This window comes from Alosa pseudoharengus, unplaced genomic scaffold, assembly GCF_046254945.1.
Source record: "Alosa pseudoharengus isolate Yale_2024_CS ecotype anadromous, Long Island Sound unplaced genomic scaffold, YU_APseudo_1.1 YU_APseudo_1.1_scf_16, whole genome shotgun sequence".
Lineage (NCBI taxonomy): Eukaryota > Metazoa > Chordata > Actinopteri > Clupeiformes > Clupeidae > Alosa > Alosa pseudoharengus.
Genome location: NW_027468630.1, coordinates 28,590,103 through 28,616,126, shown reverse-complemented (window position 1 = coordinate 28,616,126; position 26,024 = coordinate 28,590,103). Strand labels below are relative to the sequence as shown.

General features: G+C 43.9%; 1 protein-coding gene across 1 annotated transcript in view; it reads left to right on the top strand.

Annotated features, from left to right (window-relative positions):
- The window catches only part of rxfp1 (relaxin family peptide receptor 1), a 108,058-nt gene extending 82,556 nt beyond the window's left edge, over positions 1-25,502 (top strand). Inside the window, exons 11-18 of the mRNA XM_076286620.1 lie at positions 4,508-4,579; positions 4,890-4,961; positions 5,125-5,196; positions 5,973-6,044; positions 6,536-6,765; positions 20,199-20,609; positions 20,999-21,217; positions 25,177-25,502. Of these exons, the coding sequence (XP_076142735.1) occupies positions 4,508-4,579; positions 4,890-4,961; positions 5,125-5,196; positions 5,973-6,044; positions 6,536-6,765; positions 20,199-20,609; positions 20,999-21,217; positions 25,177-25,502 (1,474 nt within the window). The remainder of the gene's footprint in view (positions 1-4,507; positions 4,580-4,889; positions 4,962-5,124; positions 5,197-5,972; positions 6,045-6,535; positions 6,766-20,198; positions 20,610-20,998; positions 21,218-25,176) is intronic.
- The last annotated feature ends 522 nt before the right edge of the window (positions 25,503-26,024 follow it).

Below are 26,024 nucleotides of genomic sequence, written 5' to 3'. Positions count from 1 at the left end.
TGGTGCAAACGTAGAGGATCACTGTCTTTACTGGGTCACTTCCTTCACATTCGTACCCTCCAGAGTGTTGTTGTGACACAGAAGGAATGATGAGAGAGTAGTCCCCAGTCTGGCTGCCGTTTAGCATGTGCATCACTTCCTGTTGGGTCTGGTTAATTCTGAGCCAGACATCCCCAATGGGAGTTTTCCAGTGGACTTTGCTGGGAAGATCTCCTTTTGAAACGCAAGGGAGAGTAAGGCTCTCCTCTTTAAAAGCGAAGACATCTTTTACATGTATGTCCAGACTCCTGTAGCTGAAATGTTGGCATTGACCCCCTCTCCACACCGTACACAGGAACTCAGAGTAGCGCACAGAGTCTGTTTCCATAACCCTAGACAGAGTGACCAGAGAGCGTTTGAGATCCACCTGCAGTCTGCCCCTCAGATCGTCCACGAGTGGCTCCACTGAGGAGTTGGTGTCCAGGGTGAGCATGGTCTTCTTGGACCTCTTGTCAGATCGATACAGCCGTAGGCTCCTCCCGTTCCCTAGATCAGAATCCAACCTACAGAGTGTAACATTGTTATCATACGTTACTTTCTCCCAAGACAGGACTTCTTCTTCACCTTCTGCACAGACGTTGAAAGGGTTGAGAGGGCTTGAGTGAGCGCCAGCGATGAAAACCAGCAGGAGAAATCCACTTACGCATGCGGCGCTCTCCATTCTGAGTTCTGTGTTGCCGTTGATGTTTAGTCAGCTTGTGTCATCTAATTCTACCAGGCAAACTGTAAGAGCTCTGACAGACCCCACGTGTTCTTCTCTATAACGTGTGTGTGTGTGTGTGTGTGTGTGTGTGTGTGTGTGTGTGCATGCTAGTTCTAAAAGCCTTCACTGTATCTATCTATCAGAGGTAACACAGAGATGAAACTGACAGATAGTACTTTGCACTTACCCATAAATATATCAGATTGTTTTCTTTTCTGATTAAGCTGATAGGGAAAAAAAAACCATTACATTAATTTACAGTTTGTGACAATTGCTTCCATACTAAAAATGAATGTTTTTGTGTGCTTGAAAACCTTCAAAAACAGTGAGGGAATGAGTTGTTGATGTTGACTTCCAGTTTAGATTCTGAATGTGAAGCTGATGTTTATCATGTATGGTTTGTCTCCATGGAGACAAATTCGCATGACTGTCAGTAGGGGAGTTATCAGGGTTGAGGTCAAGATAGGCAAAACGTTGCAAAGCGTAAGATTACGCAAGCTCTTTTGCTTTCTTTGGGAGCCTGATGAAACCTATACGCAAAAAAGATTAATTCTCTTTCTCAACTTCTTCATCAACTTTTCATTCCTATCTATATTTCTTCTGAAAATGACGTGAGATGGATATGCTGCACTCACTGACTTTGTTTCCGTTATGCCCTGAAAAAGGCATGCATGATGCTAAATGTGAGCATTTTAAATATGTCCATTTCGGACATGTCCACTCAAGACTTTTTCATTTAACCTTGGTATAGAGACTTTCCCTTCCTCTTTTGACCCACACACATATGTTCACACACGCAAACACGCACACTCACACATACTGTACACAGACACACACACACACACACACACACACACACACACACAAATACTATACATACACACACAATTTGATACATTTTCACCTTTTAGATTATGTGCTTCAAAATTAACAATTTTAGCCATTTTTTAAAGTGGCAGACACAAACTAATACTTGCAAAATACCTGGAGAACATGACAGCTGAGATGCCATATTTATCATATCAACTACATCATTTAGAGTATCGCATATAACAAGACAGCTGAGTTGACATATTAATCATATCAACTACATCACTTGTAATATTGTGTATAAGCATCACAGCTAAGATATATCACATCAGCAGCCTAATTTAAAAGTGGCATAAGTGGAACATTTAACTGCATCTTCTGAAGCTTACTCAGACAGAGAGAAAGACCTCAGATGCTGTGTTCAGCAGACACAGGAGAGAAAAGCGTGTTGAGTTCAGATGCTGTGTTCAGCAGACACAAGAAACAGAAGCGTGTTGAATTCAGATGCTGTGTTCAGCAGCTACAGCTGACACAGGAGAGAGAAGCATGTTTAGTTCAGGTGCTGAGTTCAGCCATCTTCACGTCATCATAGGTCTTTTCCCCCACTCTGCTGACCTTTTCTGCTCTGACGTCCAGAGATCCGCTCTCCTCTTCTGCTCTTAAGTTTGAACCAGATTGCAGCAGTGACCAGCCCCAGTACCACACAGCGTATCAATGGAGTGTACACTCTGTAGAAAAGAGAGTGCACCCAAAACGGATCCCTGTACACAAGGCGGTTCTCCTTTCTCTACCAAAAGACTCTCCATGTGTACAGTCCACTGTCCTCTGCTGTGAGATTGGATATGATCAGAGTGATTTGTACGTATATTGGATACAGTCACTCTACCCCTCAGATTCTCAGGCAAAAGTGCATATGGGAGGAAGTCTAGAATCCTGTGGTTCTAGTTCTTTGTGACGGTACCAGTGGAGCCTATTATCCAAACCTCCAGAGGCATTCACACCTTCAGTAATATCTAGAAGAACACAGATAGATAGATAGATACTTTATTGATTCCCAAGGGGAAATTCAAGAACACATTCACCGTGAGAAAACATCACAACCAAGTGGGAGAATTTGTAGCAAACATAGAGGTCAATGCCATGTATTGCCAGGCTTCACTCCAGACACTCATACTGTACACTCCAGGGTGTTGTGGTGACACAGAGGGAATGATGAGGGAGTAGTCCCCAGTCTGCCGGCCGTTTAGCATGTACATCATTTTCTGAGGGTGGCTCTGAATAATGGTGAGCCAGACTGTCCCATTTGCCATTCTCTCTCCAATGTGCTTGGCTGGAGAACTCTTCATTTGAAATGTGGAAGAGACACATTCTCCTTCTCATAAGCAAAGGCATTCCTTCTATGTACGAAAAGACTAATCTGGTTATAACTTTGGCATTGAGCTCCTCTCCATACTGTGCAACAGTATTTACTTATGTCAGTGTGTCTAATCCCAGAGAGTGTGACCAAAGAGATTTGAGGGCAACGTGCAGTCTGCCCCGAAAACCCTCCCAGGACTGGCTGCAGTGAGGAGTTGGTGTCTAGGACCAGAACAGCACAATTGTCATACCAGTGACATCGGTACGGCTGTAGGCTGTTCCCATTCCCCAGGGTAGAATCACACAGTATAGCACCTTCATCATAAAGAGAGGTATTGGTGAATAGTGAAATGAATATATTATCTTTATTATCTCTTTGTCATATTGTCCACAGACTTTGATACAAAAGCTTCTGTGTTCCTTCACAGCCTCCAGCCTTCAGCCCTGTAGTCTCCACTCTGGGACTGTACTTCTCAGGGCAATCAAAACTTTTCTCATCTGTTGCTCCCCGTTGGTGGAACGCACTACCAGTTCCCATCAGAGCAGGGGCGTCCCTCTCTACCTTCAAATAACTCCTGAAGACCAAGCTCTTGAGAGAGTACCTCCTCTTCTAGCACTACCAACAGCTAGACATGCTAATTCTAGCACTTACCACCTGTCTACAACTGACACTTGACTCTGTGGAAGTAGCAATTACTGCTGTACTAACTTGTCCATGTTGCACTGTACCTTGATTGTTTCGGTTACACTTTACTTGACAGTATCGACATAAGAGTGACATGACAATGTCATGAATGTGTCATAAACAAGTCATAAACGTTTATGACATAACGCTCCTGTTATTAAGTGACATTCGGTTTTTGTCATAACAAGTTAGGATTAGGTTTAGGATTAGGGTTAGGGTTAGAGATTAGGGTTAGGGTTAGGGTAAGGGTAAGGGTAAGGGTTAGGGTTCATGTGTCATGACAGTGTCATGTGAGAGCTCTGTCAGGCTTATTCTATCTTTTCTACTAGAACTGACACGTGTGCATGTGTGTTCCGGTGCCTTCTATCAGATCTAGAGAGTAGAGATCAAACTGATTGTTTGAACTTTAAACTCTCCCAGTTGTTTTCTTTGATGTCCTCATTTGGAGGCAGGGACACACACACCCACACACACACAACACACTTTTTGTCTACAATTGAGCTGTGTCTGTGTGTGTTACTTCTTTCTAATCTCCATTTAAATTTTTGTGTCAAGTCAATTCCCTTTCCTATCACGCCTCTCAATGAATATCAATGAACTGGCTGCATCAGTTGGAATGGGGTTTCGGACCCTAATTGAGCAGTGTTCAAGGATGCAATCTAATAGGGGAAAACACAGACACTCTTAACACCACCAGTCACCTATATATGGAATGACTCAGGAACAAACAAGGTCATGTTTTTGTTGTAGAAGTATAGACGTGGTGCAAACCTCTTCCAAAAAGTCATGTCAAATATCAAACAAGCTTAATGGTTATTTATTGGTTATTTATTTTTTTATTTTATTTTTTAAAATTTATTCTCAGAATAATGTTTGTGTGTGTGTGTATGTGTTTTCATGTGTCTCTCTTACAGTGTGTTGCAGCGGAACAAAATTAATCATCTTCATGACCAGGCTTTTTCTCCTCTTCACAAACTTGGCGAGCTGTGAGTTGGATTCTCTCTGAAATCTCACTCCCTTTCTCTGAAGCATTCTATAACACAAAAACACATTTGTCATTTTATTTTTGAGAGTTTTGACCTTATTATTATTAGCCCACACCCCTGCTCCAACTAGAAATGAACGTATCTCTATAGCAAGTCTTTCAGCGATAACAAAAATGCCATTACCTGAAGCAGATCAAAGGGGGATAAAATACCATTTTCTGAAAGAAAATGTCTGGAGAGTACCCTGACAGAGCTGCAATTCAAAGGACTTAATCTATTTCTGTCAGTAAATGGTTTGTGTTCTTTGCAGGGATCTGTCCAATAACCGCATCACAGATTTCCCGCCTCATCTCTTTGTTGACCTGGTAGATTTGCTTCAGTTGTAAGTGTACCTCCTTTATCTCTGCTCTGGAGATTGGCTTCTTTGTCTCATTGTCTTGATTTTTTTTTATATAATACCCAGAAGCCTTTAATCTTACTAATTGAATATGGAATTGTGGTGATTGTGACATGACATCATATTAATTATGTTGTTATCTGTGCAGGAATATATCCTACAACCCCATTCTTGACCTGGAGGTGGATCATTTCGACAACCTGCATAAACTGAAATCATTGTGAGCAATCTGCTTACCTTTTACAATTTCTGAGAATGCCGCTTTTGGCTGCACCACAAAAGTGGTACCAAATCCTGACTTGTCATTTCTATGTGAGGGAAACACAGAGATTGTGAATCCCTGAAGATAAAGATTTCACACAAGCTTGGTTGAGGATCCATATGTCTGTGCTACGAGTTTGAATTTGCAGTCAAGCTATCTGCTGAGACACATATAGTTAAGAAATCATATATAATCATATAAATATAATCACCTGATGTCACAGTTAGTCACATTGGGATGATGTCCATATTCACAATTCTATTGTAAACATACACACACATGGAAACCTCATGATACCAAGAAAGTTCTTGATGTTGATGTTTGAAAGTATGGATTCCTGAATGTGTGTTCTGATCACAGTCTACATGAAACAGAGAAGACAGAGGGGTTAGTTTAGAAAATGTGCCTTATTGAACGTGCTCCTCTGAGTCAGATGAAGTGGGCCACGATGGTGCCTTTTTGCTTTTCCTTAGTGTGCTCTTACAGGGACAATGTCCTATTTTAGGGCACACATCAAAGCATTACCCTGAGAAAGAGTCTGTGTAGAAGCAATTGTTTGTGCTCTGAAGGGAAAGGAAAGCAAAAAGAGAGAGGGAGCATGAACGGAAGAGGGGCCGCCCGCCATGTGAAAGGCCCGTAGCTTGTCTGAATGTGCGTTAACGGAAGGGGGGCCGCAATATGAAAGGCCCGTACTGTGCACTGCTCTTGGAATGATGCTGTTTTCTTTCCTGCAGGGTCATCGAGGGAATCGAGATTGGGAACATCCAGAGACGCATGTTTGAGCCCCTCAGGAATCTCACACACATGTAGGTCTCCTCACTGCTCTGTTCATCTCTGTATGTCTATGTAAACTCCATAAGTAAGTGATCTGAACAGGCTTAAGATGGCAGTAATATTTGAAACCCATTAAATTAGAAAAATGTTTGAAGCTTTGCATGCGTTACACCTATTTATTTCTGTATCAGTGAAGACAAGCTCTATTTGAATCAAGGTTTAACCATATCATACTGTACATTCTTTTACTCTAGCATGATGGATAAACTCCCCTGGATACTGTTGTTAAATGACAGAGCACATCTTGACATCTGCATTGGATTAAATATTTCACTGCAACCTTATGTAAAATAGGGAGTTGAGGAATTTGAATAGGGAATTTTGATAGCAAAGTTCATGTTTAATTGCTATGACGAAAACCCTCTTTTAGGAAACAGCTAGAACGTGTCCTCTTCTCTGCTGCTAATGGAACCTGTTCTCTGTTGCTCATAAAATGTGTTCCGCACTCCTCTCTTCTCTTCAGCTACTTCAAAAAGTTTCAGTACTGCGGCTACGCTCCACACGTGCGCAGCTGTAAGCCCAACACCGATGGCATCTCATCGCTAGAAGACATGCTGGCCAACATCGTGCTCCGTGTCTTCGTATGGGTTGTCTCGGCAACCACCTGCTTCGGCAACGTCTTTGTAATCTGTATGCGATCCTACATCCGCTCGGAGAACAAGCTCCACGCCATGTGCATCATCTCGCTCTGCTGTAAGTACCACACATGTTGAGATTTGTACGGAGCTTTGAGCTCTCAACAGTAATCCCTGTTTAATTGCCCATGATTTCCACCAGATTGTGCTACCAGATGATAAATGCCCTTTGCAGTTCGTGGGCAGGTCGACCTAAAAAAATTGTTTGTGTGTAGTTTATTTGCGTTTATATTTGTATTTATATTTGTATTTATGTGTGTGTGTGTGTGTGTGCACCCTTCTATACTGTAACAAGCTCAGCTCGAGTTGCCACCAAATTAATGTAATCGGTTCATTAAAACGCACATTCACATATAATCTCTAGCATGCTTAGATTTTAGAACTCAGCTTAATGGGGGGCTTCCCTCCTCTTACACCAGTAAAATCAGAAGGATTTGTAAGATCAAAAGGAAACTTTACTCCTGGCCCACCCCCTCCTTGATTTACAGGAGACAATTTAGGGGTGCTGGTCAGTTTTACTTGGTTTAACTGAGTTTTCCACTGTTCATCTCGTCTCTGCAGACAGCGCACAATTGCATCTTCCAAATTCACTGTAAGTTCAGCAGCAAAGTTTTTGGCCTCTTCAATTTTTGTATCTATTGTTTGTCTCAGTATCTCCTCTCTAATAATTGCACTGGAATTTGCTTCCAAAACCTGCTTTTGAAGAGCTTGGAAACGTTCATTAGTTTCTTTGAGCTGTTTTCTAAGCTCATTCATTTCTGTATAGTAAACAGGGGTATAGCGTGAAGGTTTGAGAGACACAGTATCATCATCTTCCTCAACCTCCTCTTCACCCTCTTCTTCTTCCTCTTCACTTTCACTCTTCTCCTCATTGCTATCATTTTCACCTTCCTTCGTATTACTTAAAACATTACTGGCACCTCCCTTTGTTATATTTGAAGCTGCAGCCTTACTATCAGTAATGTACATACACCGTAGACCCAAGGGAATCAGTGAGACGATCTACCCATTGGCTAAAAGTGACGTGAGGGTGCATTGGCTGAGTGGGGGGCAGAGGACACGGTGTACCTGGCCTTTTACCTCCCTTTCCCTCTTTAGACTGATCGTCTACAAACTCTATCAATGGCTCTGGACTATATTGTCTGGATTGCATCTTGAAAGTAATAGAATGGAAGGTAAAGTAGAGAGAGTAAAGATGTTAACTAAGAAGAAAGAGAAGTTTATCAATACAAAGGATGTGCGTTTAAATCCCCGTACGGGCCACCACTGTAACAAGCTCAGCTCAAGTTGCCACCAAATTAATGTAATCGGTTCATTAAAACGCACATTCACATATAATCTCTAGCATGCTTAGATTTATTAAAGTGTTTTGGTGAGGGTGAGAACGTGAAAGAGAGAGAGAGAGATAGGCCCATAGGCCGGAGTCTATAATTGTCCAAATACCGCCGACGCGGCACAACAACAAAAAAGGAAGAAAAACGCGCAACCAGCGCTGTTTCAGTCCATTAAACAGAGCGAAAAAGGGAACAAAAAAAAACTCTGTATTTTCAATGTCAATCAGTCCAAAAATGAAAATAATCCACGGCAATAATAATCCATAGATCCGAGGATGTGTCAAGACAGTCTTTGAAACTCCGCAAGCACAAAAATGAAAAAGGATAGAACTCACCTCGAAATCATCTCCGCGGAAAAACCAGTCAATTATTCTTTATATCGGGCGTGAAGAAGAGGATAAATCCAGTGTGAAAAGTAGGCTAAAGGAGGTTATCAGAAGCGCCGATCGCCTTCTACCCCTGTCCATTCATTCATTCTTCCTCCTGGCTTTCTTCCCGCGTCCCATTTAAAAAACAAACATGTGATTCTCCGAGAGCGCAGCCATAGGGCCAGAACAGGAAAAGTGGGTGAGAGTGAGCGTGGAAGGGTGAGTGACAGTTCTAGACCCTATCGTCTGTTTTGACTATACTCACCCTGGATCACTGACTTACGCCCATAGTCATCAGGATAGTTAGCGAACTATAAAGATGGTTAGAGAGAAATGGAGCTTATAGAGCTCAATACTACCTGGCCAGGTTTTTTAAACAATACATTATAAACAAAAGGCAACTTTTACAGTGAGAGAGTTAGGCCTATTCCACATGAAGAAACAGTTAACAAATCTTTTATATTTTACAAAAATAAATAAGACTTGTCTTATATTAAAATATGGCCATTTATGTGGCGGATGCTACAGTCCCCGCCCCCAGACTGGAAATGGTGAGAGGAGGACCAAAGTAGGGCTTCATATTCACCACATTTACAGTATCCATGGAGTAATCAGAGAAACGGACTTTGTAGTTCAAAGGTCCCAATTTCTTCTCCACGGTACCTGGACCGGTCCACTTCGGTGCCAGCTTGGCAGTGAACCCCTTGGATGCATCAGACAAAGGATGGGCTTTGACCCACACCAAGTTGCCTGGTGTGAACTGGACATCTCTTTGCTTCAAGTTGTAATACTTGGCTTGTTTTCCTTGGGCCTTCTTGACATTCTCTGCCACTTCCCTTTTAAGTTCCAACTGTCTCTCTAAAAGAGAGTGTCTAGACGAAGTTGGTGAAGGAGCTTTGGGCAGCAGCTGTTCAAGAGGACCTTTCAAAGAGCGGCCTAGATGCAGAATGGCAGGAGGAAAACCTGTGGACTCTTGCCACGAGGAATTGATGGCGAAGCGGAATTCATGGACCCACTTGTCCCAATCTCTGTGCTTTCCTGCAACATAGGACGCAATCATCCGTTTAAGAGAACGATTGACCCTCTCTGTCTGGTTTGTTTGGGGATGATAGCTGGTAGTAAATTTGTTGGTCACTCCCCATGCCTTGCAGATGTTTCTCAAGAGATGGCTGGTGAACTGGCTTCCCCGGTCAGACAGAAGGTATTTAGGAGTACCCGACCTAGTGAAGACATCTTCTGTGAGAATTCTCACTAGTTTAGGTGTCTTGCTGTTATGCACCGGGAAGAGTGGTTATTCTTCCGGCTGCGAGGAAATGGACCCATGATGTCGATGCCCAACATCTCACCAACCTCTGATACTTGCGTTGATTGCAGCAGACCACCAGGCTTGTTGTTGGAGGGTTTGTGCTGTTGGCAGACAGAACACTCTTTGACGTGTTTCCAAGTGTCCTTACGAATGTCTGGCCACCAGGCTACTTCCAGGATACGCAGGAGGGTCTTTAAGCATCCAAAGTGTCCTCCTAGAGGGTTATCATGGAAATATTGCAAGAAGGTGCTTGTGTCCATCCCGAGCTATGGGTACTCTCCTGTATAACAGCCCCTGGTGGTCAAGAAAGGTAATGCGGTCTGAAGGAAGAGACTCCGGAGATGGCATCTGCTCACGGACATCCTTGATATAATCATCCTTGTTTTGAGCAGTGGCAATCTCATCCAGAGAGTTTGGCAGGTCAGTGGACACTTTGTTTGTGCTATAGCAAACAGCAAGGCTTGTGGTGGGCGTCCCAACAACATGACTGGATTCAGGGATCCGGGACAGGGCATCCGTAACTACATTCAAGGTCCCCTTCCTGTACTGGACGGTGAACATGAAAGGTTGGAGTCGGAGGGCCCAGCGTGTGAGGCGAGAGGATGTTTTTGGAGTATTGAATACCCAGGACAGAGCTGCGTGGTCAGTCACAACTTCAAATTGCACCCCTTCCAGGAAATGTTGCCACTTTTCCAACGGCCAGACACTCCTTTTCTGAAACAGAGTAGTTTGTTCAGCTGCGTTCAGGAGGCGTGATGCAAAAGCGATCACATGCTCACCATCAACATCCTCTTGGGTCAACACCGCGCCCAGGCCTACATCACTGGCATCAGTGGAGACCTTAACCCTTAGAACCCGATTGACGCAAAGTGCGTCAAAAAACACACCCTTTCTTCTCTGTTACATTGCTCCGGAACGGTTCATCGCAGCGAGATGAAACCTTTATTGCACGACAGAGCAGAAGTGGGGCTTTCCAACGAGACTACACACTTGTCTGTACGATCAAGTATGAAAATTAAAAAAAATCATGAAATTAAATCAAATTGCATCATATTTACAGTCTATACTTCTCTGCGTTCACCTGCACACACATTACTCTAGTTTGAATTACTTGCGAACCTGTGATCGCATCGATATGGCAAGCATATCAGATGAAAGAGGGGGCACTGGGCTATCCATTGGTACCATGTTTATCGATCCTTCTGGCTTATAGAACCAGACGAAATGACTGCAAAATAATAACGTCATGTACACAAACCAACGCTGCACACTCATTACTCTCGTTTGAATTACTCGCTGACCCGTGATCGCATAGATATGCCACGCATGTCAGATGAAAGAGGAGACTCAGAGCTATCATTTGATACCAAGTACATCCTTCTGGGTTATAAAACAGACGAAGTGACAGCAAAATAATAACTTCATATAGCTGGACTTACCCCACGTTTTTGTCTGTTCTTGTGGCAAAGCATGTTTATAATCCAATGCTATCATGTGTTTCTCTATGGCAAAACATGTTCATATTCCGGTTTTGAGATCCTAGCAAATTCCTGCATGGCATCCAATTCAAGGCTCACATTGCATCCCAATTTGTTCAACAAATAAACACCTTTTTTGCCTTTACTTTTTTCATGGCAATGCAGTAAAAAGTTGAGAATTATTATGACTGCATACACACAGGCACGCAGGCTAACACGCAACCTCGGGTCAAGTCAGGTCAGATTAGTTCGTGTCACAGATATGGAGGGCAGAAAGGTCATTTTTCATCACTAAATAAAAAATGGCATTTATTTCTGTAAATCACAGAGCAAATATTTCTGTAAATTGCTCAGCCCCAGAGTATCCCTCCAACATGGCAATTATATTGCCCGATTCAGGACAGTCTGCCCTACACACACATGAAATGCATGTAGAGCTGTGAGCTTGCTGTGGTGAGATACATGTTCTGTGGCTGAGGGTACTCATCAATGGCCTTGAGCTTCTCCGGATCTGCTGAAATACCCTGGCCGGACACTTGATGGCCTAGGAATGTTAGAGATGACATTTCTTCAAGTTGAGAGTTAGGGAGGCGCTGTGGAGTTTCTCAAACACTTTCCTCAGATCTTCCAAGTGAGACGCTTCTGAATTTGAATACACGATGATGTCATCTATGTAAACAAAACAACAAACACCCTTCAGCTCGGCTAAAACATTTTCCATAAACCTCTGGAATGTGGCCCCGGAGCTCTTCAGGCCAAAAGGCATGGATAGGAACTGGTACAAGCCGAACGGAGTGATAAATGCAGTCTTCTCAATGCTGGCTTCATCCATGGCAACCTGCCAGTACCCAGAACGTAGGTCTAGTGAACTGAATACACGGGCTCCAGCAAAAGACTCAAGAATGTCGTGTATTTTGGGCATTGGATAAGCGTCAAATAGTGTTTTTTTATTAAGGCGCCTATAATCAACACAGAATCGCCACTTCCCCCCCGGCTTAGGAACAAGCACAACAGGACTGGCATATGGTGAGGAAGAGGGCTCAATGATCCCATCAGCCAACATCTCCTTCAACTGCTTTTGTTTTATGTCTTTCTTGAGTGGTGACACCCTGTAAGCTGGACACCGCAGGGGCATGTCGTCAGTCAGACGGATGGTATGCTTCACAACAGATGTTTTCCCCAGGTCACCTGAGCAAATAGAAGGCCATTCATGCATCAGTTGTAAGAGATCAGGCCTAGATTCAGAGGGTAAATCAGCCAGGATGTTCAGAGGGGCAGACAGTGTTGTGGCTGGTTGGTCACAGAGAGGCAAAGCATAATAAATGCTAAGGCTTGCTGATCCATCGGTTGTGTGCCATTCTTTCTCCCTCTCACTCTGATTGATGAATGGATAATATGTCACCTGTTGGCCATTTCTCGCTCCATAAGTTCCTCGCATGAAGTCCAAGCGTAAGCCACTTTTGCAAGAAGTCTAGGCCTAAAATAATTGGAAAAGCAAGATCTTCATCTGCAAGCACATACATAGAATGAGTCCAGTAACTGTCATGGAGGCTAATGGTGCATTGAGCTTTCCCTAAGGCTCTCTTTGCTGTACCATTTGCCAGGGCAAATTCCTGATGGCCACAGGGTGTCAGGGTTTCTTGTTCCCTCTTAATCTGTTGCCATAGCTTGTCACGCATTAGAGTGAAAGTACTCCCTGTGTCCAGCAAGGCAGGCCCCTGAAAGCCTCTGATGGTGATATTAACAGCAAGGAGTGATAGACAGGTGATATTTTTGAGATATGTGCTTCCTAGAGGCATTTTTTAGTAAAAGTTGGGAACAGGACTTTTTAACATAATTAAGGTGTGCTGAATCCAACTAGCCCTGTTCCCAAGCTGAATTTTGAGTTTATGACCATTGAATTAGCATAAATAAAATGGTTGCCAAAATAGCGATTTTGGGCACTTTCATTGGGCGGATGTCATTATACCATGTAAATTAATTAATATTGTTCACAGAAATCTTCCTTGGCCAATAGATCAAGGATACAGGCTGTGAAAAAAAAGAACAAAAAAATCTAGTATTATGCCCATGTTAACTGAGCAGGCACACAGTATTTGACGAATGAGAGTTATGTTTTTTGAGGGTCAAGAAAGATGTGTAGTGATGAAATGTAAAGTTTAAAATTGTGGCCTACTGGTTAGGTCTTCCGGTTCGATCCCCAACCAGTAGGAAAAATGTGGGTGGTGTCTCCCATGCCCACATCCACGGCTGAAGTGCCCTTGAGCAAGGCACCTAACCCCTCACTGCTCCCCGAGCATCACTGTAGCAAGGCAGCTCACTGCTCCAGTTTAATGTGTGCTTCAATGTGTGACCTGTGTGTTCACCAATTCACGGATGGAATACATTCAGAGACCAAATTCCTTGTATACCCAAGTATACTTGGCCATAAAACCTGATTTACATTACATTTACATAATTGAAGCGAATTGGGTTGGTAATGTATGTAGTCTCGGAGTAAGTTATACAGGCCTTTACCCATTTCGGTAACATTTTACGGTAAGGGTACATTAATTAATTCATGATTTTTGTATTACTTCACTCATTAATATCTAATTAATCATCAATAATTTACTGAGTTCATAGTTTGTCATTTGTGACCTCATACATGAACACATTACTAAAGTATTAGGTACGGTGGGCACATCATTATGAATTATGATGTATTAACCATGATCATGACTTTATTTTTCTGCCAAAAATGTGGTCATCACTGCTCAAATTCTGATTTGAACATAACTTTGGAGTTCTCTAAACATGTCATTATTCACTACTTTATTTGAGGGGCCACAGACATGATGAATGCATGAGAAATTATCCTAAAATTCATGTAATCATGATGACCATGCTTAAGAAATCATAAATCATAATGATATACCCATCACACCTAATGCTTTAGTTGATGTGTTGTTCATACATGAGGTCATCATGAATGAGAGTATATGAATTCATGTCAATTCCTGATGATTCATAGGATATAAAGGAATGAAGTAATGCATAAATCATGAATTAATTCATGCATGAATTCATGATAATTCATGTATCTTTACCATAAATACCCATATTTCTTCATAACATTTGTGTTAGTAAAATGATTGCATGTCCTGTGAATTAATAGCTAGATGAATAACTTTATAACTAGTGCAAGTTCAAGTTTAAGTTACTTTATTTGTACCCAGAGGTAGATTTTGTTTGCAGTATAGAATGCTTCAAGAGAATTTGCCAGAACAGGAGCACAGAGGATGCCATCTTTACGGCAATTCACTCTGCCCTGTCCCTCCTTGACAATAGCAACACCTGTTGTGAGAATTATCCCCTCCAAATTGATCACCAAACTCAGTGAACTGGACATCAATACCTCCCTCTGAAACGAGATTCTGGACTTCTTAACCAACAGACCGCAGTCGGTTAGATTAGATAACCTCACTCACTCAACCCTCACCCTGAACACTGACGTGTGCTGAGCCCTCCTTTACTCCCTCTTCACCTACAACTGCATACCTGTGCATGGCTCTAACACCATTGTCAAGTTTGCAGACAACACTACGGTGATTGCTCTCATCATGTTCATGTTTCTGGGTGTCCACATCTCTGTGGACCTCTCTTGGACCCTCAACACCTCTACCTTGATCAAGAAGGCTCACCAGCATCTCTTCTTCCTGAGGAGACTAAAGAACACAACCTCTCTCCTCAGATCCTGGTGAACTTCTAAACCTCTACCGCTGCACCATTGAGAGCATCCTCACCAACTGTGTCACAGTATGATATGGCAACTGCTCTGCCTCTGACTGGAAAGGACGGCAGAGGATGGTGAAAACTGCTCAGCGCATCACTGGTTCCTCACACCCCTCCATCAATGCACCCCCCCCCCCAACCTTCACAGGGACAACAAGGAGGCGAACATTTTTCCCCTATCCCACCAATAGTATTCTATTTACATTTATAAATGTACACACTTTATTACACTTAAACATAGCGATATTCTACTGATATTTCTACGGTTGTTCGTGATTAGTTCAAAGGTTCCAATGATTTTAAATTCCAAACATGTGTCCACCCACCACGAAGAAGAGGTTTTCCAATAAAGTCAGGCCACACTCTTTGCCATAGAGGACCATAAACATAGTCAAGAGTATAATAAGGTGATAATAAGGCTAATTAGCATAATAATAGATTTTTTTCCGAAGAAAGTGCCCAAAATCGCCATTTTGGCAGCCATTTTGTTTATGCTAATTAGATGGTCAAAAACTCAAAATTCTGCTTGGGAACAGGGCTAGTTGGATTCAGCACATGTTAATTATGATAAAAAGTCCTGTTCCCAACTTTTACTAAGAAATGGGGTATTCAATTAATCTTCAGCGAGGTCCAGTTACAGAAAATTTCCTCAAGCAAAGGTCCAGAGCATCATAATGTTTAACGTGTGTTTAGGCTATGTATATGTATGTATATATAATATTAGGATGGATGGATGGAGCCTAGTTGTAGATAGATAGATAGATAGATAGATACTTTATTGATCCCCATGATTGAAGATTGTAGGTCTAGGCCTAATGTTTAATGTGAAATAAAATAAGTAGCCTAAAAGGCAACATTCGAAATGAGGAGAAATAAGGCAAGATAAGAGTAGCCTAGCCTAATTGGGGAGAAAAACTGAGTAGCCTTGGCTATTTTTAAGATCTTAACGTGCACTTAAAATCTAATTTGAGCTGAGACAAGGATGGATATTCCACAGCTGGTTCCTTGAACCCATTAATCAGCAAGTTTAATTTAATTGTTTTAGTTGTTTTTATGTTGACCCGAAATCCTGGAAACCCAGGAATATCACGTTGTTGGGCAGTGAATGCATGTAGGCTTAACTAGATTGTGGTGGATCAATCATATTGCCTTCTTAAATCGTAAAATATTCTGTGGTCTCAGTTCACTGTTGAATGGGCCTAGCCTACCCTATGCTTGCTCAAAATATATGCTTTGTCTAGTAGAGGTGCTTCAAATTGGCGCTTAAAATCGCCTGTCTCAGAATATATAGAAGAGGTCCAGGGCAATTCCGCGCAAAACTGTCACATCCATATTTAGTTGGCGTTACGGACGTGGCAGTTTTGCGTGGTATTGCCCCCGTATCGTTATATAAAGCTCTGTTCTCGCTGTCTAGCTTTCTCCTCTTTGAGCAATCGATGATTTGAAAATAACTTACTTATCGTTAACTTAGATATCCATCTAATTGTTTCTCGTCCCGTCTCCTCTCCTCGCTCGTTTCAGGCTATCAGTCTCTTCTCCGTAGTAGGCTACTTTACTCACTGACTCAACTTTATCAGAATTCACAGATTTCACTGGCTGAGTAGCAGCAAGCGAAATTATGGTTCCTGAAGCTCCTGAAGTAAATGCTGTTATCCTAACCAACGAAACATTTAGCGCAGCTTTGAAATCTTACGTGAAAATCTAAATTAGGCTATTATGGTCTGGGTCCGGATAGGATCACGTCACGGTCCGGACTCGGACCGCGGTCTGCCATTTGGTGATGGCTGCTCTAGACCCTTATACAAGGACTTTTTCTTGAAATAGCACTTGTCTATGAGTGAGGATGTTTAACTCGAGCATGAGGATGGGATTCTGATTTTATGACAATTAAATCAGCCTTTTTCTTCTGCTGCTGTTTAGGTGGTCTCTCATTATTGACTTTGGCCCAGTAACTTTTCATTGAGGCCAGGTCACTTTCAATCATGCTGCCAACTTTCACCAGATCTGCTACAGTGTTCACAGTGCATCGCAACCCCGGCGCTATTTTGGGATTAGCATTGTTGAGGATGCGCTGCACTAATGTCACCTCGTCAATGTCGGTTTCCATTTGAGACAAAGGGCTCGATAATCAGAAGCAAAGTCTCTTATGGATTCATTGGGGGCTTGAATGCGGTTGCGCAGGCGCTCTTCAATTTCCTGCATAAAATCATTGGCCAAAAAAGCTGTGGCAAATGCAGTCTTGAATTCCTCCCATGAGTGGATGTTTTTACGTTCCGCTATCCACCAGCTTTTAGCAGAGCCTTTAAGTACTGAAGACAATGCGGCCAAAATTTCAGCATCTGGAGTTGGTCTTAACTCAAGAAATTTATTACAAAGCTCCAAATAAGTCATTGGGTCTTTTGTTTCACTATCTGCTCCAAACTCAGGAAAACTCAGCTTAATGGGGGGCTTCCCTCCTCTTACACCAGTAAAATCAGAAGGATTTGTAAGATCAAAAGGAAACTTTACTCCTGGCCCACCCCCTCCTTGATTTACAGGAGACAATTTAGGGGTGCTGGTCAGTTTTACTTGGTTTAACTGAGTTTTCCACTGTTCATCTCGTCTCTGCAGACAGCGCACAATTGCATCTTCCAAATTCACTGTAAGTTCAGCAGCAAAGTTTTTGGCCTCTTCAATTTTTGTATCTATTGTTTGTCTCAGTATCTCCTCTCTAATAATTGCACTGGAATTTGCTTCCAAAACCTGCTTTTGAAGAGCTTGGAAACGTTCATTAGTTTCTTTGAGCTGTTTTCTAAGCTCATTCATTTCTGTATAGTAAACAGGGGTATAGCGTGAAGGTTTGAGAGACACAGTATCATCATCTTCCTCAACCTCCTCTTCACCCTCTTCTTCTTCCTCTTCACTTTCACTCTTCTCCTCATTGCTATCATTTTCGCCTTCCTTCGTATTACTTAAAACATTACTGGCACCTCCCTTTGTTATATTTGAAGCTGCAGCCTTACTATCAGTAATGTACATACACCGTAGACCCAAGGGAATCAGTGAGACGATCTACCCGTTGGCTAAAAGTGACGTGAGGGTGCATTGGCTGAGTGGGGGGCAGAGGACACGGTGTACCTGGCCTTTTACCTCCCTTTCCCTCTTTAGACTGATCGTCTACAAACTCTATCAATGGCTCTGGACTATATTGTCTGGATTGCATCTTGAAAGTAATAGAATGGAAGGTAAAGTAGAGAGAGTAAAGATGTTAACTAAGAAGAAAGAGAAGTTTATCAATACAAAGGATGTGCGTTTAAATCCCCGTACGGGCCACCACTGTAACAAGCTCAGCTCGAGTTGCCACCAAATTAATGTAATCGGTTCATTAAAACGCACATTCACATATAATCTCTAGCATGCTTAGATTTATTAAAGTGTTTTGGTGAGGGTGAGAACGTGAAAGAGAGAGAGAGAGATAGGCCCATAGGCCGGAGTCTATAATTGTCCAAATACCGCCGACGCGGCACAACAACAAAAAAGGAAGAAAAACGCGCAACCAGCGCTGTTTCAGTCCATTAAACAGAGCGAAAAAGGGAACAAAAAAAAACTCAATTATTCCTTATATCGGGCGTGAAGAAGAGGATAAATCCAGTGTGAAAAGTAGGTTAAAGGAGGTTATCAGAAGCGCCGATCGCCTTCTACCCCTGTCCATTCATTCATTCTTCCTCCTGGCTTTCTTCCCGCGTCCCATTTAAAAAACAAACATGTGATTCTCCGAGAGCACAGCCATAGGGCCAGAACAGGAAAAGTGGGTGAGAGTGAGCGTGGAAGGGTGAGTGACAGTTCTAGACTCTATCGTCTGTTTTGACTATACTCACCCTGGATCACTGACTTACGCCCATAGTCATCAGGATAGTTAGCGAACTATAAAGATGGTTAGAGAGAAACTGAGCTTATAGAGCTCAATACTACCTGGCCAGGTTTTTTAAACAATACATTGTAAAGAATTCCACATGAAGAAACAGTTAACAAATCTGTTATATTTTACAAAAATAAATAAGACTTGTCTTATATTATAATATGGCCATTTATGTGGCGGATGCTACAGTACGGACATCAATAGGAACAGTGTTTTGAAGTCAGAAGTATCTTGTGTAATTTCAACTCTCTTGACTGAAATAATCCACTTCTGGCCTGGCCGTGCTCCCATTGGTCCCCCAGCCCACACACACATGCACACACACCATCTTCCCCTCAGATCACTCCACTCCTGTCCCTGTAGGTTCCCGTTGTCTCATGTGCTCCTTGGGGGCCCCCGTAGTCCCCCCCAAAAGTCCTCTCATGTTTCCGCCTGACCCGCTCTGGCCCCTCGAGGAGCATCAGCATCTGTGCTCACCGCCTCTGTCTTTTGTGTGGGGTCGTCTCCCCTGGTTACTGAGCCGTCCCTAACGAGAGCTGTCAGTAAAATGTGCTTTGATATATTTCATGGATCTGCGGACTTCAAAGAGGCCAGCATGGTGTGATATATGTAGAAGCACATTTGCTGCTCTGTTGAGACATACAGTATGTACATGTAGTGTAGGGACCGTTACCCAGATCTGAGGCCTGTGTAAAGGAAACGCTAATGCATTCCCCTTTTGATGTTGCTATGTGATGCCTAAGCGAGATGTCAAAATGGATTTCCCACTGATTTGTTTTGCTTTAGATGAATCAAACTCAACTGTGCTAATCTCACATGTGACTAGGCTGTCAGGAGGCTTCAAGCACGCTGAGAAATATCAAGGTCCACAGATCCCAACTTTGATGGGGGGGGGGGGGTGTCTCGTCTCCTGTCACTAAGAACTGAGACACATTAGCTGGTCCTCTGACAGCGCTCTCAGCTCAGTATCCACTAGATTAGTTCTGATTGAGAGCTGTCTGCGTGCTCTCAGCTCAGTGTCCACTAGATCAGTTCAGTTCTGATTGAGAGCTGTCTGGTGTGAAGGCCTATTAAGACCAAAGTCAGACTCATTACCCATCATTCTGCTTAGAGATCACCTGGGGTCACCTCAAGAAAAGCAGTCCAGATTGTGTAATCTATAGACCTATAGACCAGCCAGGGTCATGCTATTGATACGCTTGTTCCACTTACAGACCTATAAACCAGTCTGTGTGGCCTATTACAAATCGACCTTGTTGATCAGCACGTGTCATGCTTAGCCTGTGCGTCAGATGACACCGCGTCCACAAAGTGCTCCTTTGTGCCCCTGCAGGTGCTGACGGGCTCATGGGCGTGTACCTGTTCATGATCGGTGCGTACGACCTGAAGTTCCGCGGCGAGTACAACCGGCATGCGCAGGCGTGGATGGACAGCGCGGCGTGCCAGGTGGTGGGCTCTCTGGCCATGCTGTCCACGGAGGTGAGTGTGCTGCTGCTCACCTACCTGACGCTGGAGAAGTACATCTGCATCGTGTACCCGTTCCGCTACCTGACGCCTGGCCGCCGCCGGACCGTCACCATTCTGGTGGTCATCTGGGTGCTGGGCTTCATCATCGCCTTCTTGCCGCTCGTCTGCAAAGGGGTCTTCCGGAACTTCTACGGGACCAACGGCGTGTGCTTCCCCTTGCACTCGGAGCAGCGGGAGACGGAGGGTGCGCAGATCTACTCCATCGTCATCTTCCTCGGTACAGTGGCCTGGAGGGGACAAGAGGAGGGCTCACTGCTAGCAGATTGTCTTTTGTTTAGTTCACATCAACATGCATCTTTTATTTCATTTGAGTTATATATTAACTTGTCAAAGCAGGCCAGTTCCTGTTCCCCTTCCCCTTCATATCAAATAGAAGTATTGAACAGGAGGAAAAGGTTGTGTGGGTGATGTTGAGATAGAAGTATTGAACAGGTTAAAAAAGTTGTGTGGTGATGCTTAGATAGAAGTATTAAACAGAAGAATAAACTTGTTTTGGTGATGTTGAGCCAGTGTTGTGTGAGTATAAGTTTGACTGATTGTGAGCCTGATGCAGAGCCACTATGAATTTGTGTTAGTGTAAATTGTGTTTTACCCCCCTATCCACAGGGCTGAATCTGGCAGCGTTCCTCATCATAGTCCTCTCCTATGGCAGCATGTTCTACAACATCCAGAGAACCGGCACGCAGACCACCAAGTACACCAACCACATCAAGAAAGAGCTGACCATCGCCAAGCGCTTCTTCTCCATTGTCATCACAGACTCGCTCTGCTGGATCCCCATCTTCATCCTGAAGATCTTATCCCTCATGCAGGTGGAGATCCCAGGTGAGCCAGACAGCACTGACCACTAGACAGCACTGTCCACCTACAGCACTGACTACAGCACTGAGCATTAGACAGCACTGACCAAATGCAGCACTGATCGACTGCAGCACTGACCACTAGACAGCACTGACCACTAGACAACACTGACCACTAGAAAGCACTGTCCACCTACAGCACTGACCACCTGCAGCACTGACCCAGTGTTTCCCATACATTGACTAATCTGTGGCGGGGCGCCACGAAATAAAAATCGGCCGCCACAGATGAATATTCTATGTTTAATTTAATTTAATTTAAATTAAATATAAGGTCAAATCCTTGCATTGGCATTGAGCTGCGCTTTTTACGCACGCAGCCTTTCCTTGCCCCGCCCCGCCCCGCTCTCTCTCGTAGCCCGCTGCCACTCCTCTGCATGTGCATTTAACAAAATATTCACGATTGTTGAAGGATTGTTGTTGCCACATAGAAGCATTGCATAGAAGACGTCTGGCTAAATTGCTATTAAATCTGCTTAGCATCGTGACCATGCTGCGCAAATTTGTTCAAAACTGCTACATTGAAGTGAACACTGCTAAGGTCTTATCACAACATAGTAGGCTACATTGAAGAGACTAAACTAAGTTAAGTTATGAAATCAAGCAGTATCTCAAAGCTAACGTTAGAATACTGTTTGGATGTCGAATTTAGCATGCTTAGCCTACTTACAGCTGCTTGTCAATTTCGTTGAAGGGCTCATTTTATTGACTCTGACACTGAATGTTTGCAAAATCCTGATGTAAATGGAAAAGTGTTTTCCAAAATTCAAAAGTGCTTGTCCCAAGGAGAAGTACGAACCTTTATTTTAACTATGTAGAAAACGTTATGAATTGCATCCACACATCAGCAGCCTTTCAACTGTGTTACAATTGCAAGGGTTCCCTCAAACGTCTTAAAGTGACAGGCACTCAATTAGACCTATACACTACCAAGATGATCTTAATACCCCCCCCTGTCAAAGTCAGCTAAAAATTGAATCCAATTCACCTACAACACTGACCACTAGACAGCACTGACTACTAGACAGCACTGACCACCTGCAGCACTGACCACTAGACAGCACTGACCACCTACAACACTGACCACTAGACAGCACTGACCACTACACAGCACTGTCCACTAGACAGCACTGACCACTAGAAAACACTGACCACTAGAAAACACCGACCAACTGCAGCACTGACCACTAGACAGCACTGACCACCTGCTGCACTGACCACTAGACAGCACTCGCCACCTACAACACGTACCACTAGACAGCACTGACCACCTGCATCACTGACCAACAGTTCAAGTCAAGTTTCATTTAATACTCACATGGCAGTTGGATAGGAGACTTTCTATATCTCTCTGTTCTGACTTGGGGAGTCTGCAGTTGTGCCCATTTCTAGTTGACTGCACAGATTTTTGAGCACTCTGCCTAATTGGATTCTTCTCTCCTGGAGGGGTGGTAGTGAAAAGACTTGCAGGGCATGTTTGTAACTGATGTACGCTCAGACAGCCCAGCAGGGGCGTAGCACAAGATCCTGGGAGCTATGCATAGGCAGTCCTGATGGGCCCCCATGCCCCCCACCCCCATGTTTTTTTTCCAGACTTTTCAAGGGCCTCCCCTTGGGGCCCTAGTAATCAGTACTGGTTTTACCCCCCATCCGACGCCCCAGACAGCACTGACCACCAGCGTCTCTCCACGGGGACAAATCAGGGCCAGAACAAGGCTAAACAAAGGTCGAATTAGGACCCAAATGGGACCAAACCAGAACCATGTCTGGCTTCTGTTAGAATGAGTCTGCTATGCCTGACTTAGCTTTAAACACACGTGGAAAAGATGGATTGACCTGCTCATCGTGATGCACAGCACACTGCTGAAAGAGACAGAGTGATGTGGAAGAGACTGGAGCGGGAACTTTTCATTACAGGTGGCATTAGGAGAAGCCTGTTTCTACACCATGTTCTGAAACTCTACTCTAGAGGAATATCAGGGTTTTTATGAGTGCATTGCAGTGTGAATGCTTGTTGGTAGACACACGGCTGCTGGACATCTGAATTTACCCTGTGGGGAGGAATAAAGTATCTATCTATCAACCAGCAAATGAGCAGATACAAGACAAATCTGATTTTGAGTCATTTTAGGACATACAGCTTTCAGAGTTTAAATGTTTTAAAAGTGAGGAAGTGAAGTGAGAATTTCAATATAATTCACATGAGATTCCTCTGCGATGCATAGGAATGATGACAGATGCAGAATATTAACTCCTGTGAAAGTGTTGATGCGGGGACATTACCATACAATTCCCACAGTAAAAAATTGTGATCCATCAGTTTCTGTTAGATCTGTTAAATGTAGTGGTCTGTTTAACATCCATTTGCTTTGGGCATCTGCATTATAGCCCTGTGCCAAGTTAATTTTCTCGTATTTGAAACATGGTTTACGAATGCCCAGAGCCGTTTATTGGGCGCTACGAATATCAAATGCGTCTGTACGTAGCTCATAACCGCTTAAGTGTGAAAACGAAGTCCATGGAATCCAGGCTGCCTAGCAGCGTGAATAAAATTGCGCGCAAGGCAGCATGGGAAAACCCAGGCTAGAAATACACAATTAAATAACATAACATTTTAATATTTTTTAAAATGGAGATATAGCGTTTTGGAACCAACCTCTTCACACACATATATTGACTAGTAGTGGCTAGTTTGTAGTGTAAAACCTGTGAAAACCTTAGTGATATGAAGGCAGCTAACTCTCATATCTATCCACACACACACACACACTCTCTCTTTCTCTCTCTTTCTTTCTCTCTCTCTCTCTATATATATATATATACAGTACACAGTACACACCCTATATACTGAAGGAGAGGATTGAATGAGAGAGGAGAGGATTAAAGGAGAGAGGAGAGGAAAGTATAGGAGAGAGGAGAGGATGGGACAATAAAAGAGAGGACATAATATGAGGGAGGAAGTGGAAAGGAGAGAAGAGAAAAAGGAGAAGAGAAGAGAGGACAGGAGTAGTAGCTGACCCTCCACACCTGAGGAGCCTTCCTCATTCTGCACACGTCTTGCTAGGACTATCATGCTGGCAGTGTCCACTGGGGCTGGGCTCAGAGGCAAAGACCACAGGCTTTGCAAATGCCAGCCAGTCAAGGGATGACTTTGCTGTTTGACTCACCGCCTCATAAATGCACAGTCTAGAGCAGAGGCCTCGTGTCAATGTGTTGTTGAGGATTTTAGAGTTCTGTAATAAGCTGAGCCAAGCTTTCGCCATAATAGGATTAGTTCAACCCCTCAACACATGCTCTAAAAAGATGAAATGTGGCAACCACACCGTCATTTAACTTCCTCTTTTCTCTCTGTTTTGTCCTCTCTCTCTTTCACTCCCATCTCTTCTTTTGTCCTCTCTTCACCATCTTTACTTTCCTCTCTACTTTCCATCTTCTCGTCTCCTTGTTTGCCCTCCACACCTCCTCACCTACCCACCTCTTTCCTCTCCCATCTAACCCTCCCATCCTACTCTGTCCTCACCTACCCACCCCTTTCCTCTCCTCTTTAACCCTCCCATCCTACTCTGTCCTCACCTACCCACTCCGTTCTTCTCCTCTAACCCTCCCATCCTACTCTGTCCTCACCTGACTTGTTCTCTTCTCTCATCTCCCCTTCTCCTATGCTCTCTTCTCCCTTTTCTCTTCTCTCCTTTCCACCACCTTCCTCATATTATGGCATCTCTTTTCTTATCCCATCCTCTCCCCTTTCATCTCTCCTTCTATCCTCTCCTCTCTCCTTCTACTCTCTCCCTCTCTTCTATCCTCTCCTCTCTCCTTCTATCCTTTCCCTCTCTCCTTATATCCTCTCCTCTCTCCTTACATCCTCTCCCTCTCTCCTTCTTTCCTCTCTCCCTCTCTCCTATCCCTTTCTCCCTCCTCCGTCAGGCTCCATTAGTTCGTGGGTAGTGATCTTCATCCTGCCCATCAACAGCGCGCTGAACCCCATCCTCTACACACTGACCACACGGCCCTTTAAGGAGACGCTGGTCCAGGTCTGGGCCAACTACAAGCAGCGGCGCCCCCTGCTGGGCAACCGGCCCACGCACCTGCGCTCCTTCACCTGGCTGGAGATCGTGCCTCTGCAGGAGGGGAGCCAGGCCACCACCATGATGCTCACCTCGCCGGACTTCCTGCCACCGCAGCCCCCTGACGCGCCCTGCGCCTCGGCAACGTCCCAGCTGCTCCGTGAGGCCGGCGCCACCGAGACGTGAGACATCGGTGTGTCCACCACACTGCCCCGTACTGCCCCCAGACCTCCATACAACTCTGCTACCTAGTTCATCTCCAGCACCACTGCGCGTCTGGTAGTCATCTGCTGTTTCCACAGACTTCATTAGGCATATGTTATGGCCGTATGTTTGTTGATGTTCACATTGCATGTTTACGTTCGGAGACAGGGTATTAAAGAATCCACACGTGTGTGGAGTAAAGGACTTTGATGATTGATGCACATCCAAAGGGACTCAGTACCACTGATTTTACTGTGCTTGTTTTTTCCCCTCAAGTGGACGACTGGGAGTTATGTAAGAAGAGTGGAGAACTGGAACTGGTTGTTTTGAACAACAGCATCAAAGCTGAGACATGCAGACGTGAAATGGACGGATCTGTGCCGTGTAAAACCTGCCTCAAGACTGGAACTCGGTCAAGCCGTTCCTCTGCCCAGTAGCCATCATGTGTCCATCTGTGTCCAGCTCTCTGTGGCGTTACTCAGTGTGTGTGTGCCACTGAGGTGT